The sequence below is a fragment of the Nicotiana tabacum genome, chromosome 17 (genome assembly GCF_000715075.1).
Source record: "Nicotiana tabacum cultivar K326 chromosome 17, ASM71507v2, whole genome shotgun sequence".
Classification (NCBI taxonomy): Eukaryota; Viridiplantae; Streptophyta; class Magnoliopsida; order Solanales; family Solanaceae; genus Nicotiana; species Nicotiana tabacum.
The window spans coordinates 63,689,124-63,707,160 of record NC_134096.1 but is presented as its reverse complement, the minus strand read 5'-3'; the positions used below and the strand labels follow the sequence as shown (position 1 = coordinate 63,707,160).

Sequence of the window (18,037 nt, the reverse complement as noted above, 5' to 3'; positions counted from 1 at the left end):
CGTGATTTGATAGGTTCCGGCATTGTCTGTAAACATTGGAAGTTTCAAAGTTCATTAGGCTTGAATCTATGTGTGATTCGTGTTTTTAGTGTTGTTTGATGTGATTTGAATGCTCGACTAAGTTTGTATGATGTTTTAGGACATGTTGGTATATTTGGTTAAGGTCCCGAGGGTCTCGGGTTAGTTTCAGATGGTTAACGGATTAGGACTTAGAAGAAAAGCTGAAGTTTCTGCCATCTGATGCAATCACACCTGCGGAAATTACATCGCAGGTGTGAGCTCGCAGAAGCGAGCCTTCCATCTCAGAAGCGCAAGGGCGCTTGGTGAGGCAGCTTCGCAGAAGCGGGCAGCTCCTCATAGAAGCGATGCCGCACATGCGACTCATGTTGCACAGAAGCGCTGACGCAGAAGCGGGAGGACGAGCGCAGGTGTGGGTAGGCGCGTAGGTGCAATGGAATTTTTCACATCTTCGACGGCACAAATGCGGTCCAAATTCCGCAGAAGCGAAAACACCCGGGTAATACAAAAACAGAGGGGTTCCGAGCTTTTGCCATTTTTGGGCATTTCAAGCTCGGGTTGGGCAATTTTTGAGCGATAAATCACGGGAAATCTTGAGGTAAGTCACTTGTAATAATTTCTACTCCATAATATTGAATTATCATCGAATAATCCGACTAGATTACGTATTTTTGAGGTGTAAATCGGGAATATGGGCCTAGGGATTTGGAAATAAGATTTGATGATTTGGAGGTCAAGTTGATGTCGGATTTTGGTAAAATTGGTATGGTTAGATTCGTGGGTGAATAGACTTTCGGATTTTGTAATTTTTGTCGTGTTTCGTGACGTGGGCCCCACATGCGATATTTGGGTGAAATTTCGGATTTTGATGGAAAATTTATATTTTCTTATGGAATTAATTCCTATAATTTTTATTGACTGAATCAGATTATTTGTGGCTAGATTCGAGGCGTTTGGAGACTGATTCGCGAGACAAAGGCATTGCGGAATAAAGAATTATACGATTTGAGGTAAGTTACAGTTCTAAATTTTTTCCTGAGGGTATGAAACCCCGGATTATGTGTTATATGATTGGTTTGTAGGTGACACACATGCTAGGTGACAGGCGTGTGGCTGTGCACCATAGGAATTGTGACTTGGTCAAATTCCATGGAAGTCTGTAGTTGAATAATCTGTTGTTATCTGTACATTCTCCATGTAGTAGAGAAATTGAATCACAAATCATGTTTAGATTATGTGTAGGCACTGTAGGGACCCACATAGGTCGTGCACATATTAAATTATTTGCTAAATTATTATTTTGTACTTAGTCACTGTTTACTTATTTATTTTATCTTAGTCTCTATTATTCATTATTGATGCATCATATTATTGTTGTCTGGGCTGATTTGCATGATCATTGAGAGCATGAGAGACTGGAGAAATTTATGACTGAGTGAGGTCGAGGGCCTAATTGTGAGATATTATATTATAGCATGTGAGTTGTCCGTGCAGATCCATATATTATACTATAGCACGTGATTTGTTCGTGCGGATTCAGATATTATACTATAGCACGTGAGTTGTCCATGTAGCACATGAATTGTCTGTGCAGATCCAGATATTGATACTATAGCACGTGAGTTGTCCGTGCATCACGTGAGTTGTCCATGCGAATTATAGCGCTTGGGGTGTAGGAGCCCCTCCGAAGTCTATACACACCCTGAGTGAGCGCAGGTACCTACTGAGTGCGAGTGAATGAAATGGCTGAGTGACTGTGGTCCTGAGTTAATGCATATGATTTCATTCTTATTGCACTACAATTGTCATATATTAGCGTGTTGGAAATTTTCGAAAGATATTATCTTCTTTTTCAGTCGAATTTGATATGAAATTATTGTTGAGTGTTAAATGTTGAACATGAAAGCATGCCCTAAATTTTATGTTAGAAATTACTGTAATTGGAGTCCACTGTGAAACTCGTCACTATCTTCAGCTCTTTATTTAGTATTGTTACTTGCCGAGTTGGTTGTACTCATACTACACCCTGCACCACGTGTCCAGATCCAGGTACTTCCGAACACGACAGTTGCTTGTTTTTCAGAGCTTTATTTGTGGAGATTATCGAGGTAGCTGTTTGGCGTCTGTAGACCTTGACTCTTTTCTATTCAGTTGTTGTACTGTTCTATATTTTTAAGACAGTGTTTTTATCAGTCAGACTTTGTTATCGTTTAGATGCTCATGTACTCGGTGACACCGGGTTTTGTTATCTTATGGTTTATTGAGGTTGTCGGCTTGCCTAGTATTTAGATATGCGCCATCACAACAAGTTAGGATTTTTGGGTCGTGACAGGTGCATGACAGATGGTTTCTTCCGCACGTTCAGGAAACAACTCCCGATGATGCTAACGAGGAGCAAGTAGCGGATGCTATGAGGATCCTGCAAGAGCAACATACAGTCATTCTAGGCCATCTCACGCGACAGGATCGGGTTATGACGGAACTGAAGCATGCGCTATAAGGTACTTTGAATAATGCAAACAGGCGCGATCTGATTCCTCCCGTTGTTCCCTCAACCAAACAACACAGAGAGTCAACAACAACACTCCTAAGGGTGAAGTTGGCTCCGATGAGACTGGGGGGGGGGGATATCAGGTCTTAATAACGAAAAAGATTCATTCAATTATGAGCTTTTATAGTTCATGAGGGAAGTAAACGCCCGCATGGATTAAATCCCGACCGCACCACCAGTATTGAAAGGCCCGAACTCGAAGAAGTATGTTAAATTACCGTACAAGCAAAGTGCGGCACCAAAACTAATCCCAAAGCACTTCAAAATGCCTGAAGTTCCAAAGTATGATGGAACTTCAGACCCACAGGAACATATTACCACCTACACAACGACGGTGAAAGAAAATGATCTAACTCCTCACGAAATTGAATTTGTGTTGCTGAATAAATTTGGTGAAACTCTCACGAGGGGATCCCTAACGTGGTATTCATTACTGCCGAGCATTCCATAGATTCCTTTGAGTTGCTCGTAGATTCTTTCATTAAAGCTCACGCAGGGCCAGAAAGGTGCAAGCCCAGAAGGCCTACATATTCAGAATCGCACAAGGAGAATCAAAATTTTTACGAGAGTTTGTTACCCGATTCCAGAAAGAAAGAATGTTGCTCCCGGCCATCCCGGATGAATAGGAAGCTGAAGCATTCACCAAATGATTGAATTCGAGAAGTTTAGATGCTTCCCGGAAGCTGAAGGAGAGCCTCCTTCAGTTTCAAGCAACAACCTAGGCAGATGTTCACAACCGGTACGAGTCAAAGATAAAGATCGAAGATGATCAGGTCGGTTTGATATCATCGGCTAAAGGACGGGAGAGGAACAAAGAAAAATAAAGGATGAATATGATGCGGATATGCGGACTTTGAGGGGTCGATATTTGCCCTACGAGCGTACCGAAGGCCGTGGCAGAAATGTTCGAGCAACAAACAAGTTCACCGCTGAAGGAGGGACTGCTCGTGGTCGAAACAATAGATTACTTCAAGATAAACAAATATCGGGGACTCGAGACCTTTCTTACCCCAAGTTGTCAGAATATAACTTCAATGTCAATGTAGTGGAACTGGTGTCAGCCATGAGGAACATTAAAGAAGCACGATTCCCGAGACCTATGAGGTCCGATTCCAGTCAGAGGGATCCTAATTTATGGTGCGAATACCACAGGACAAACGGTCACCGGACATGGGACTGCCAGCAACTTCGGGAGGAGGTAGCAACACTTTTAAAGAATGGTCATCTCCGAGAATTCTTGAGTGATCGAGCTAAGAACAATTACGGTCGCAATAGAGACAACACATAATCTTCAAAAGTTGGAGAAGAAGTTCCACGCCAGATGATCAACATGATCTTTGGGGGGGATTAAATTAATAGGGTCACCTTTTCGGCAGCAAAAAAGACTAAAGTATCGATAACTCACATCAAAAGACTTTGGGAGGACGATATCACTTTCAAGGAGGAAAACATAGATGGATTGCTGTTGCCACACAATGACGCATTGGTAATCTCTTTAAATGTGTTAGATTTTAAAATTAAGCATGTTCTAGTAGATCCAGGAAGTTCGGCTAACATCATACAATGGAGAGTATTGGAACAAGCTAAACGCACCGCAAGAATTATTTTGGCAACAAAACTCCTCGCTAGATTCAACCTTGCGAGCGTGACGACCCGGGGAGAGATCTTGCTGCTCACGAAGGCTGAAGGAGTAATGAAAACAACTCTCTTCTAAGTAGTGGATGGTAACATGGGATACAACATCATTTTGGGAAGGCCATGGCTACACAAGATGCAATATGTACCTTCGACGTATCACTAATTACTGAAGTTTCTAACGCTCGAGGGAATCAAGAAGATAAGAGGTGACCAACTGGCAGCGAGGAAGATAAATGCAATCTCAATTTCCAGTAGCAAAGGTAATGAGCGCACAACATAGCAATTACAGGAACCGACATTAGAAAAGGTTATTCCAGGTGCCGAGATATTTCCAAGTTCCGGAAGAGACGGACTGTAACGACCCAGTCGGTTATTTTGAGAGTTGTAGCCCTATTCCCCCATTTGATGATCATTCTATACTTTACAACTGTATTTTGACTTTTCGGGGTAGTCAGTTCGAGCCCGGAGAGATTTCGGAATGAATTGAGATATTTAGTCTCCAAAATAAAAACTTAAGTTGAAAAGGTTGACTGGATGTCGAATCATGTGTAAACGACTCCGGAATAGAGTTTTGATGATTCCACTAGCTCCGTATGGTAATTTTGGACTTAGGAGTGTGTCCCAAATTTTATTTGGAAGTCCGTAGTTAAATTAGGCTTTAAATGGCTAAAATAGAGGCTTAAGTTTGGAAGTTTGACCGGGGAGTTGAATTTTTGATATCGGAGTCGGAATATAGTTCTAAAAATTTTCATAGCTTCGTTATGTCATTTATAACTTGTGTGCAAAATGTGAGGTCAACCGGACTTGATTTGATAGGTTTCAGCATCGAATGTAGAAGTTAAAAATTCTTAAGTTTCATTAAGCTTGAATTGGGGTATGATTTGTGGTTTTAGCGTTGTTTCATGTGATTTGAGATTTCGATTAAGCTCGTACGATGTTTTAGGACTTGTTGGTGTATTTGGTTGAGGTTCCAGGGGCCTTAGGTTAGTTTCGTATAGTTAACGGATGAAATTTGGACTTGGAAGATGGCTAAAGCTGCAGATTTCTAGTGTCTAGTTTCCTTCTTCGCGTTCGCGGTGGGGGTCACGCGTTCGCGAAGGGAAATTGGAGGCAGGCGAAGATTTGTTATTCGTGTTTTTGAAGCAAGGGACGCATTCGCGAAGGTTGAGGGCCAGTGTGCATCGTGAACGCGAGTGGGCAGACGCGTCCGCGAAGAAGAGTGAGGGTTGGGGTGGACTTCACGCGTTGGCCTAAGCGTTCGCGAGTGAGGCGTCGAGTTCGAGAAGGCCTGGGATCCCTGGTCTTCCCGTTCGCAAGAGGATCCTCGCGTTCGGGAAGAGGAAAGTTAGGGCAGCATATTTTTGTGCTTCGCGAATGCGAGGTAAGGGTCCCGTTCGCGAAGAAGAAACCACTGGACAAAATGTTTAAGTTCTGAAAATGGAACTTCGTCCTATTTTCCATTTTTACCGATTTGGAGCTCGAGGAGAGGCGATTTTCGGGAGATTTTCAAGAAAAACATCGGGGTAAATGTTCTTAACTCAATTTTGGTTAAAGTACTCGAATCTATGGTTGTTTTTAACATTTAATTGGTAGATTAAGTTGGAAAAATTATGAAAATCCCTAAGTTTAGATTGAAGATTTGAGGGTCGAGTTGATGTCGGAATTTAGTGATTTTGGTATGGTTGGACTCATGGTTGAATGTGCGTTCATATTTTATAACTTTTGTTGGATTCAGAGACGTGACCCCCACAGGAAATGTTTGAGTTAAATTTTAGATTTTGTTGGAAAATTAGTATTTTCATATGGAATTAAATTCCAATAATTTATATTGACTGAATAGAAATTATTATGACTAGATACGAGGCTTTCAGAGGTCAATTCACGAGGCAAAAGCATAACAGACTAAAGAATTTTACGGTTCGAGGTAAGTGACTTGTCTAACCTTGTGTGAGGGAAATTACCCTTAGGATTGGTATTGATATGAAAATTTTGATGTGTTGAAAGCCGTGTACACGAGGTGACGAGTGTGTACACGGGCTAACTGTGGAAGATTATGTCTTTAAATTGTGTAGAACACTGTTGCATATTAATTAAGTTATTTTATATTGTTATATTCATCATCATTAATATAGTTTCATATTTTAAATTTTCCTGACCTATTCCTGTCAAGTGTTTTACCTGTTTAATTGAAACTCTATTTCTTTTGTTCTGTGCATTATTTGAAGGTTGGATTTCTTAATTTAAATATTATTAAAATGAAGTATTTTATATTTAAAATTTTGATATTAAGGCAAGGTGTTAAATTTGTGAAATATTATTTTTGCTGAGTTATTCATTCCTAAATATTTTGTGAGATTTTGTACTCATTGTGATTGAGTCGTGAGCTCCTTATTGTGGAAATAATGTTGTTGATTTATTTTGGCATGTTGAAATATTTGGGCACTTGAGGTACAAATTGTGATATATTGTGATATTGATACACATGCGGTGGTATAAGGCCCGGGTGTTGAAACGCATGCGGTGAGATAAGGGTGGCTTGATATGCGTGGCTAGTAGAGGAACTACTAGAAGTCATGCAGTGTGATAAGGATGGCTAAAACGCAAGATGCTATTTCGGGAAAAATAATTTCTTTAAAATTAAATGTGAAGGCTCCGGCGGTGATATAAGAAAATGAGATATTGTGAATTTATTTATGATTTGGGACTACGAGGCGGTACCTCGAGAGTGCCCTTGTTGATATTTCTTTATGGTTGTATTATCTTTGGTTATTTTGGTGTTTTCCTTAAAGTTGTAAATTTATGTTTTCCTTCCGCGAGGTGTTATTTGCCCTTATTCTGTGCAGTTAAATTGTGACATACTACTTACTTGATTCATCCCCATTGTCATTATTATTATTATTGTTATTATTATTATTATTATTATTATTATTATTATTATTATTATTATATTGTTAAACTTTTCTCCTTGTCTTTTATTATTCCAGTAGGGCCTAACCTGACCTCGTCACTACTCTACCGAGGTTAAGCTTGGAACTTACTAGGTACCGATGTAGTATACTCATACTACGCTTCTGCACATCGTTTTGTGCATATCCAGGTACTTCCTATCAGACCATGCATCAGTGAACTAGTCATACGCGAAGACTTCAAGGTATATCTGCCAGCGTTCGCAGACCTCGGAGTCCCCTTCTATCCTTATTATGTTGTTTTCCTTATTCTCTTTAGATTCTGATATATATAGACAATTAGAATAAATTCTTAGAAGCTTGTGACTTATTTCTACTGAGTTTTGGGAGTTATAATTATTTGAACTACACTTTCATTTATTTCAGATTTCTATTATGTTATTCCGCATTGATAGGCTTACCTAGTCTTAGAGACTAGGTGCCATCACGACATCCTACAGAGGGAATTTGGGGTCGTGACAAGGACGTAACAAAGTTCACTGCAGAAGAACTAGAGCAAGTAGCATTGTTCGAAGAATTCTTAGAAAGAAAATTTCACTTGGGGACAGGACTACATCTCGAGCTCAGGTATGGTTTTATTGAATTCATTAAAATTAACGTTGATTCTTTTGCATGGTCTCACGAGGATATGATAGGTATCATGACGGAAATAGTCGTGCAAAAGATGAGTTTGGATCCCAACATACCACCGGTACGACAGAAAAAGCGCCCTATTACCGAGGTCAGGAATAAATTCGTCAAAGAAGAGGTAACCCGCTTGCTTAAAATTGGTTTGGTCACAGAGGTAAGATATCCATACTGGCTAGCCAATGTGGTAGTAGTTCCTAAGAGGAACAATAAATTTTGTATGTGTGTAGACTATAAATATTTTAATAAGGCGTGCCTGAAAGATTCATTTCCACTGCCAAATATCGATCAAATGATTGATGTCACGGCCGGGCAGGAGTTAATGAGTTTCATTGATGCTTATTCCGGGTACAACCAAATTAAGATGAACCCGGAAGATCAGGAAAAAACTTCGTTTATAACAACTTTCAGTAAATATTGTTATAATGTAATGCCCTTCGAGTTGAAAAATGCCGGAGCCATTTATCAACGGCTCATAAATAAGATGTTTGAAAAGCAAATAGGAAAGATCATAGAGGTTTATATAGACGATATGCTCGTTAAGCCTTTGAATGCAGGTGACCACCTTAAGCATTTGCAAGAAACATTCAATATTCTGAGGAAGCATAACATGAAACTTAATCTCGAAAAGTGCGCGTTCGGGGTCAGCTCCGGTAAGTTCCTGGGATTTCTGGACTAACAAAGGGGAATTGAGGTAAACCCCAACAAAATCAAGGCCATAGACGACATCCCAGACCAATTATCAAACATGAAGGAAGTCCAAAGATTCATAAGAAGGTTAGCAGCTTTGAGAAAGTTCATTTCCCGGTTGTCGGAAAAGTGTCATCGCTTCTTTAAGTTTGTCAAAAAGAAGAACAATTTCGAATAGACGTCGGAGTGCCAGCAGGCTTTGAGGGACCTGAAGATGTACTTATCAAGCCCTCCATTGCTCTCGAAACAAAAAGAAGGCGAAACACTGTTAGTCTACCTCATGATTTCAAAAGTTACGGTAAGTGCGGTTTTAGTACGGGAGGACGAAGGTACGCAATTCCCTATTTATTACGTTAGCAAAATTTTAACGGGAGCAAAAACTCGCTACCCACATTTGGAAAAACTGGACTTAGCTCTCGTAGTCGCCGCTCGGAAGCTGAGGCCTTATTTTCAATGCCACCCAATAGCTACAGTGAGTATTTTCCCTTTACAGAACATCCTTCATAAACCCGAGTTCTTTGGTAGATTGGCCAAATGGGCCATCGAAATGAGTGAATTCAACATAGAGTGTAAATCGAGGACTACAATTAAGTCACAAGTCTTGGCTGACTTCGTAGCCGATTTTAGTCTGGGTCTGCCGCCTCTGGAAACCAAGGAAGTTGTAATGGTGTCGAAAACAACATCAGGGGTTTGGACCTATTTACGGATGGAGCCTCGAACGTAAAAGGGACCGGGCTCGGAATAGTTTTAATCACGCCTTTGGGGGAAAACATAAGGCAAGCCATCAACATGAACCCTTTAACTAATAATGAAGTAGGGTATGAGGCTTTGATTGCAGGATCAAATTGGCCCGGGGACTTGATTCTGAGGTCATCAAAATCAAATGCAACTCACAGCTGGTGGTAAATCAGGTTTACGGGATCTTTGATACCAAAGAAGAACGTATGTAACAATACGTGGTAAAGGTTCAGACTCTTTTGGCACGATTTCGTGAGTGGTCAATAACTCATATCCCGGGAGAGGATAATGCATAAGCGGATGCATTAGCAAACTTAGGTTCATCGACGGAAATAAAGGGATCAAAGTCTGGTACGATGGTACAACTGATGAGCTCAGTCCTTGAGACAGAGGGTTACTACGAGGTGAATTCGACTAGTATGGTCTGGGACTGGAGAAACGAAATAATCAAATACCTCAAGCACGGAAAGTTGCTCGATGATCCCAAAGCATCACGGGCGTTACGGTCCAAAGTTGCACGTTATAGCTCAGGAAAGGCCAATTGTATAGAAAATCTTTCCAAGGCCCGCTGACCCAGTGCTTAGGAGCGTCAGAAGCTGACTATATCATGAGAGAAATCCTTGAAGGGACATGTGGCAATCACTCAGGCGCAGAGTCTCTGGTACTGAAATTGGTACGAGCATGATATTACTGGCCTCGCCTGGAACAAGATGCCAAAGATTTCGTACGAAAATGTGATAAGTGCCAATGCTACACATGACTAGTACATCAACCGGCATAACTCTTATATTCGGTTCTGTCCCTATGTCTGTTCATGAAATGGGGGATGGACATCGTCGGACCACTACCATCGGCTCCCGGAAAGGTAAGATTTCTTTTAATTTTGACTGATTATTTTTCTAAATGGGTAGAAGCAGGTTTTTATAAGAAGATCGGAGAACGCGAAGTGGTCAATTTCCTATGGAAAAATATAATTTGTAGGTTCGGAATACCAAAAGAGATAGCATGCGACAATGGGACACAATTTATCGGTTCAAAAGTTACAAAGTTGCTCGAAGACTTGAAAATAAAGAGAATCACATCTTCGCCTTATCATCCGAGCGCAAACGGTCAAGTGGAGTCGACAAACAAAGTGATCATTCAAAACCTCAAAAAAAGTTGGAAGCAGCGAGAGGCAAATGGCCCGAAGAGTTGCCCGGAGTTCTATGGGCTTACCGAACAACGGCCAAATCAAGTACAGGAGAAACTCCTTTTTCCTTCGTGTACGGTGCTGAAGCCCTAACCCCGATTGAAGTGCGCGAACCCACTTTGAGATATTCTCACACAAACGAATAATTGAATGACGAAGCAATGCCAATCAACTTGGAACTACTTGAGGGACGCAGGGGCTTGGCGCATGTAAGAATGGCAGCTTAAAAGTAGAAGATGGAGTGATATTACAATCGGAGAGCCAACTTCCGTTTTTTGAAAGTAGGAACTTAGTTCTATATAAAGTAACACAAAATACCCGGGAGCTCAATACGGGAAAGCTAGGTCCTACATGGGAAGGCCCTTACCGGATTTCAGCTGTCGCTGGGAAAAGTTCATACGAGTTGGAGAACCAGAATGGGGACAAGTTGCCCATCAACTGGAATGTGGCACACCTCAAAAGATATTATTGCTGATGAACAACACTCAAATAGAAAGTATGTTCTGCACTCTTTTTCCCTTCATTTAGTTTTTGTCCCAATTGGGTTTTTCTGGCAGGGTTTTTAATGATACAACGACGGAAGGCATACTAGGAAGACATAAGCAATTTGAACTTTGATAACAAGGCAAATGAACAAGCTTCCACTCAGGGATGATTAAATAATCTTTGGTTCGATAGAAAATTCCCACCGGGAAGTTAAGTTTGCTACCAAACAGAGGTTACTCGACCGTTCATGGGCACAAATCGTAGAGGACAGTTAGGTATTATTTCGCTCGATATCATGGATTCCTAAGGGGAAATAAGATATGTTACCGAGTGAAGGATTACCTAGAAATTCATTGGTGGGACCTTCGAAGATACAAGATTTCTAGTGTTCCAATTTGCATTCTTCGCATTCAAACACTGGGGGAGATGATATGAGGCTACGACAATAATGACTGCCACGTCAACCTGGAACGATAATCCAAAAACAAAATGTATCATCGGGACCGGGGACTGCGCAACCAGCCATGTAGAAACAAGTTGTACAAGATAGCCACAAGTAATGGCAATTTCTTTTCTGCATAGGAAAATGCTTATGTAATTTCTGAAAATAGAAGGAATAAAATAAAATCCTTTTGCTTTTATCTTCTTTCTTGTACGAGCGTTGAGCTGATTTTGTCATTTGAAAGTTAAATAAGTACTTCATATGTTAGTGCCGTAATGAATAGGAGACATCCTCTTCTAGAGCATCGTAAACATAAGAGAGTCCTCTCTTATAAAAACTCTCATGTTAAAGGGTTGGTTCCGGAAGAATCAATGCCCGAAATCCAAAATGCCATCAGGGAATAATACACCCAAAGCTGCATATGAAAAGGACGCAAAAGCAATCTTGCGCAAATATTCATAGAAACCCTCACGTAAAAGGGAAACTTGCGCAAAAATTCATAAAATCCCTCACGTAAAAGGGATAATATTCGGAACCAAAATGCTTTGAAGAAAAGGCATACGAGACTATACATAGTAAAGCGCAAATTGAACAACATGCGCGGAATGCTTGAGCAAATGCAAAAGTTAAAAGCTTGCATGGATATTCAAACGACAGTAAGACTCAAACGATATTTGAACAAAAAGTATGTCTTTATTCACAAGAACGGGCCAAAATGTTACAAGTATACAATGAGAAAAGAAAGTAAAAGCTAAACTACAGCTTTTCCGGGACCAAGAGGAAGAGAAGTATCCGCATTGCTGGGAAGAGTAGGTGGTTCCGCCGATGGCACAACGCTTTCCCCAGTTTGGTCTTCGGCCTCATCCCCTTCCGATCTTTCTTCAGTTTCCAAAAATTTGGTACCTAAATTAGAAGAACCCGGAGCATCAGACTGTGCCGGGAGTCTATTTTTTGCAGCCAACTCAAGCTCTCGGGCCTTAGCAATTTCGGCATCAACATCAATGATACTAGCTTTGGCCTCTTCCAAGGTTTTTCTCCTCATGATATACATGGAATAAGTTTTTTAAACAATGAGGAAAGCCTCTCAACACTTAAGTTCTTCTTTGAGTTGAGTAACCTCAGCGAAAAGGTTTTCCCGGGCAGATCTAGCAGATTTGAGGCTGACGTCGAGCTCGCGGACAATTGAACTAAAGAGCCTATTATGCTCAATAGTTTTCCTGTACTTCTCTTCTAGGTGGGCATGTTTCACCTTCATAGCAGAAAGCTCTTTACTTTTGGAGTTCAAGGCTGCCTCTAAGTTAATCACTCTTTCAGCGGAAGCAACCTCACGGTCGGCTGCAGCAAGAACGATGTTATGGACTTCTGCCCATTTGGCCTTGGCCTCATCAAATTTAACCCTCATCGGCCTAATTTCTTGGCTAAGGATTACCACTTCTTGCTCGTTTTGCTGCAAACGAGCCTCCAAAATAACGGCCTCAGCAGCTCTAGTTTCCAGTTTCGAGAGGCAGAGAACAGTCTGGTCCCGTTTCGCCAAAAGCTGATCCCGTTTAGAAGTAAGTTCTTCCTTCTCACGAATCAACCTTTGAAGGCCCTCAGAAGCAATAATGTTGGCCTACAAAACAAGAAAAGGTAAAACTTAGAATACGTTCGTTCAAAAGTAGAAGAAATAACAGAGGAAAGAAGGAACGTACCGCCGCGACATTATGCATAGCATTGTTCAACAAATACTTGCCCGAGAGTGTCTTAATATTTTTCCAGTCTTTTTCTGAAGCCAAAGGCTTCAGGTAATTACCAAGCTCCACCAACAGTGATAGCAGGTTGCACCCGGTAGAGACTGAAAGAGTAATGTTCCTCCTTCTTTGTGGATCTTCAGAAGGGGCATCATAATTTTGCCCCAAATTCCCATGAACTGGGGACTATGGAAGAGGAACACCTTCTTCATGGTTAGGTGCGGCCGATGGATATGGTGTAGCAACCGCTGGTGGAAGAGTAGACAGAGATGGAAATGATATAGCAGTTGCTGGTGTTGGTGAGGGTGGAGGTGAAGCTGATGGAATTGAAGAGTGAGAAGTCGCTGCATCAAATGCATTGCTGATTGTTTGATGCTCGCCAACCAAAGACGACAAGGACCCGATACTCAGCCCTGCAGTACTAGTTGCATCAATTGGGGCCCAAAAATAGGAGTTGGTATATTTTGCCAAATCAGATTCTCCCCAAACAGCCGAAGCATCGTGTTCAGCTGTTGTATCTATCTCAACAGGTCGAGCATCATGTTGAGATGATGAGGATCATTGCATTTTGTATAAAGAAGCTCCCTCATCAACAACTTCATCATCATCATCATCATCGATCATCACATTTTCTATGACCGGCCCAGAAGGAGGATCAGTCATCATCGCCACCGGAGATGACTCGGGGCATCAATCTTTGCCCTTTTATTATTTTCCCTAACCGCGGAGGAACGCCTTCTCTTTGTTTGTTCATCCTCCGATCGGGGACTCCGTAAAGAAGTATTTGCACCCGAAACAGGCCCAGAGATACATGTTCGAGTAAGTGCTTCCTGAAGCAGCCTCGCTGCATCAGCAGGATAAACCAGAACGTCTTCCTCGGGAGCAACAACAGAGCCTGCAGGTAGACCTAATTGCTTGAACAAAGTGAGAAGGGTTCAACCAAGTTCTTCATATGCAAAAATGGAAGCAAGGTAAATTAGAGTTACCATGATATTTGGCCTTCCACCCGTATTTAAGGGACAGTTCTTTCCACAAACGAGTTTCGGGAGTTGTGTCGTCTAAGATCTTTTGAACCCACCGGTTCAAACCTTTCACCACCGGTGAGAGCCATCGAATTGCTGAAACATGTAAAGGGTAAAGAGATGATATGATCATAGAAGAATATCTAGTAAGAGGAGTATTATACAAAGAACTTACGCGTGCGGTTCCAAGCAACCGGAAAGGATGAAGCCATTGTCAGAATGATGTCGTTGGTGGCAACTACAATGATCCGTTTCATACAACTACGGTCGTTGTCATCATTCATGCTAGACAACAATTGTGGTAGCCACGCTTGTAAAGGTTTATCATTCCCCCGCGGAAGAGTTTAGGGGAATAGAGATTTATCACATGAGTTAAGGTTAGCTTCTCTTGAGTTTCTTGGCACAAACGTCGGAGGCAAGCGACCGTCCTCCACACTGAAGGACTTACCTGTGCCAAATATACTTGGTAGCGAAGGCAAAACTCCGCAATCATAGAATCAAGCTCTCCGCTCAAAGAAAATGTACTCAAAGTAAAGGGATACATGAAAAAGTATGTAAAACCTTTCTTGGGAAGGGTCACTCGCTCCGATAGATCGGGAGTGATAATTTCTAACTCATTGCAGCTGCAATCCTCCTTCATAGCAGGAATACTGGAAGGACGGATGGAAGAAGAGTACCTACTAACAACCAATGTACGAGGGTTAGCAGTAGAAAATTTCTCTTCATAATCCTTCGAAGTACTAAGCCGTCTTGGGATGATGGAATCCACTGTTGGGGGAATGAAATCTTCGATTTTGTTCTTATTCTTTATAGAACCACCACGTTTGGAGGAAGAAGCCATTGCAAAAGAAGCAGGTAAAGAGTTTGTGTTTGAAGAAAATTAGAGAAAGGATGGAAAACAAGGATGCAAATCAGAAGCTCAAGAAATTGTGAAACGCAAAGGAAAAGAAAGTTGCGTATAAGTGAAATTTTGGTGGCTAAATTCATGGCCATGATTACCTCGATAATCGGCAAAAGCTGTGCTGAATCATGGAATGACGCGTGTTCGGGGCATTAAATACTGAGAGATGTGCGTCTAATTAACTGTCAGAGACCTTTAGAGGGAATTATAGTAATTCCCGCCAAAAAGGTGTTTTTACCAACTTCCCGGTAACATAAAGTTATGTCATCGGAAAGTAGGGGGACTATCTGTATAGGGTAAAATATGATATGACACGTGGCTGACTAAAAGGAGGACACGTGAAATCCAAGATGGGATGGCTGAGGACCGAACGCAACCATTTCGCTTGTCACCAGAACGGATAACGTTTATAAAAGTGTATTAAATGCTCTGCGCCCGATAGCATTTACTAAAGAAAATTCTACAGCATTAAGAGCGACGGTCCGTTACAGAGAATTTGGCATTTATACTCAACGTTACATCTTCATCAATGACCATCATAATTAGCATTAAAGGAGGGTATGATCATATGACCTTTTCCCTAGGCATAACTATAAATAATGAGCTGAGTTATCATTGTAAATGACACGCATTTTTTGGCAAGAACATATACTGTATTCTATACAAAACTTTATGCAATTTCACTTTCTCGCTTTTTGATCTCATCATTGCTGTGTTCGGAAATCGTGTTCACGGAATCACTATCTTTGCTATTTCATCTACATTCTATGGTTAAGTATTGTGTATTTCTCTGATTATTATATTATTTTAGGATCAAATTAGTTCACTTGTCAAGTAACTATATATAAATTTAATTATACCATTTTACGGGTAAACAATTGCTTTACTTGCTTTATGGAAGGGCGCCCCGAATGTATCGAAGTCTATCTCTCTTTCTTTCGTGCCTAATAATATCATAGTATAAAATAATCCGGAGAGAGTATTCATTAACAAAAGCTATATATATATGGGGACGTCGAAAAGGAAAAACAAATCAACTATTAAGACAATAGTAACTCACTAATTATCATGTTTGGTAAAGTTGTCAACTTTACAAAATCTTCTTCCCGTCCAATACTACTATCCCACAGAATATTATATTGTTCTAAGTTATATATATATATATAGTTAGTCTAAAATATTTTTACACGATTAAGTTATCTAAAGTTATTGTAGTAGGTTTGTAAAATTATAAATCTCATATTTTAATAAAGCTTACGTGTCGATATTCTTAAGGTTACTTGATAAAAGAAAATCTTTTTTTTACACTAACGGTTATATAACTTAAAACTCTATAAATTTAGAGTTACAATTCAATACAAAGATTTTTTTTATTATGTTCCATTGACCTACTATAATAGGTAACTTTCTATATTAAGTTTGATATTACAATATCAGAGAAAACCTATAGCTTGTTAAATTGTATTGCTAGCACAATTATTTTTTGTACACTCTCAAAATATGTTACTTATACTCAACAAGTTATTATTAGTTGCTTTACTAATATGTTCGTTACTATTTTTATAAAGTTACTACTTATTACTTAATATATAAAAATTTACTTATAATTACATTGAACTTGGACTCTAAACTTTCTCAATCCCACGTCTAGAACGCGTCACCTCCATACGCTACCAAAGCAGCCTATAAGACGGACTATCCTCCTTTCAAAAGTTACTTTTTCTCTCTCTCTCGCGCGCACGCGTCAACCATAGTCAGCTACAGCATCGTGTGGAATGGCTCCATTATCTACCGATGCGGAGATGTCATCACTGCCATCTCTCGAAGAGCTGACCTCAAGGAACGCCAGATCAATAATCCTCCCTTATATCATCCAATTCTCCGCCACTTCTCCGCTACCAGAACATCCACTTGAGGTAAGGGTAGTGGTGGACGCAACGAACAGATCAATTACTTTCATTGAGGTTAAGGAAGCGCCTTTACCTGCAACTAAAGCGTCAATTGAATCGATGCCGATGGTTTCGGTTTTTGAACAAGGGATCGAATGCGCCATCTGTTTGTTAGAATTCGAAGTCGGTGATGAAGCTAAGGAGATGCCGTGTAGACATAAGTTTCATTCAAATTGTGTTGCGAAGTGGCTAGGGATTAATGGATCGTGTCCGATTTGTAGATATAAGATGCCAATTGAAAGTGCAGAGGATGAAGTTATGTTTACGTTTGATGTTATTGTTAATCATGATGTTGGTAATTGGGATTTTGACTTAGAGTCCGATTTTGGCGATGAATCGGCAGCTGAAGATATGGTCATAGACAGCAAATAATTTGGTTACCTCTTTTCATATTTTGGTGTTTTGTAGTTTCATAGTATTGAATTATAGAGATTTTTTTATTTGTATAAAATATTATACAAAATTAATTAGTTTCGTTTGGATTGTTTACGAACAACATTGGCTCATCAATGGTTCCTTCTTCCGGTTTTACATTATTTTGCTTTTTCTATTTGTACCCCATGCTTTGGAGGTATTTTTGGACTCAAAGCACAAAAATAGATGGAAAAAATAAGGCATACCTTAACAACACGTTTGTCCGTTAACGTATAGCGCATGCCATCCCCTGATTTTTCATTGTCCGTTAAGGTATAGCACATGCCATTCCCTGATTTTTAAATGAAAGACAGGCAAGTATAACACATCACATATATACGCTATACCTATATTAAAAAGGGCCCATTCTTCTTCCTTGTGTCCCATCCTTATTTTAGCGAGCTAACACCCGATCCAAGGTGTTATCGTGTAGTGGATCTCTTCTATTGCTCGTTTCGGTGGTCAAATCATCAATTTTTCTCAATTCAAAAAACTCTAAAACGAGGTATTCCGACTCACTTTTATAGTAAAACTCATGTACATAATTTACTAATTAGTTATTTTTACTGTGTTGTATACTTTTTGTGATCGTTTTTTGATATAGTTATTTTTTTAATTTTTTATCCGGATTAGTTTATTTATGTGCAAAAAATTATGAAAATTGTATATTGTTCTT

General features: G+C 40.2%; 1 protein-coding gene across 1 annotated transcript; it reads left to right on the top strand.

Moving 5' to 3' along the window:
• The first annotated feature begins 16,773 nt into the window (after window positions 1-16,773).
• LOC107782551 (uncharacterized) lies at window positions 16,774-17,319 on the top strand. Its single transcript, XM_016603431.2, has one exon. The coding sequence runs from the start codon at window positions 16,774-16,776 to the stop codon at window positions 17,317-17,319; it is 546 nt and encodes a 181-aa protein (XP_016458917.2).
• Window positions 17,320-18,037: the final 718 nt, after the last annotated feature.

What these genes read in the sequence shown, in the direction of transcription:
- LOC107782551 (XM_016603431.2), top strand. Translation starts at nt 16,774, where the DNA reads ATGGCTCCATTATCTACCGATGCGGAGATGTCATCACTGCCATCTCTC.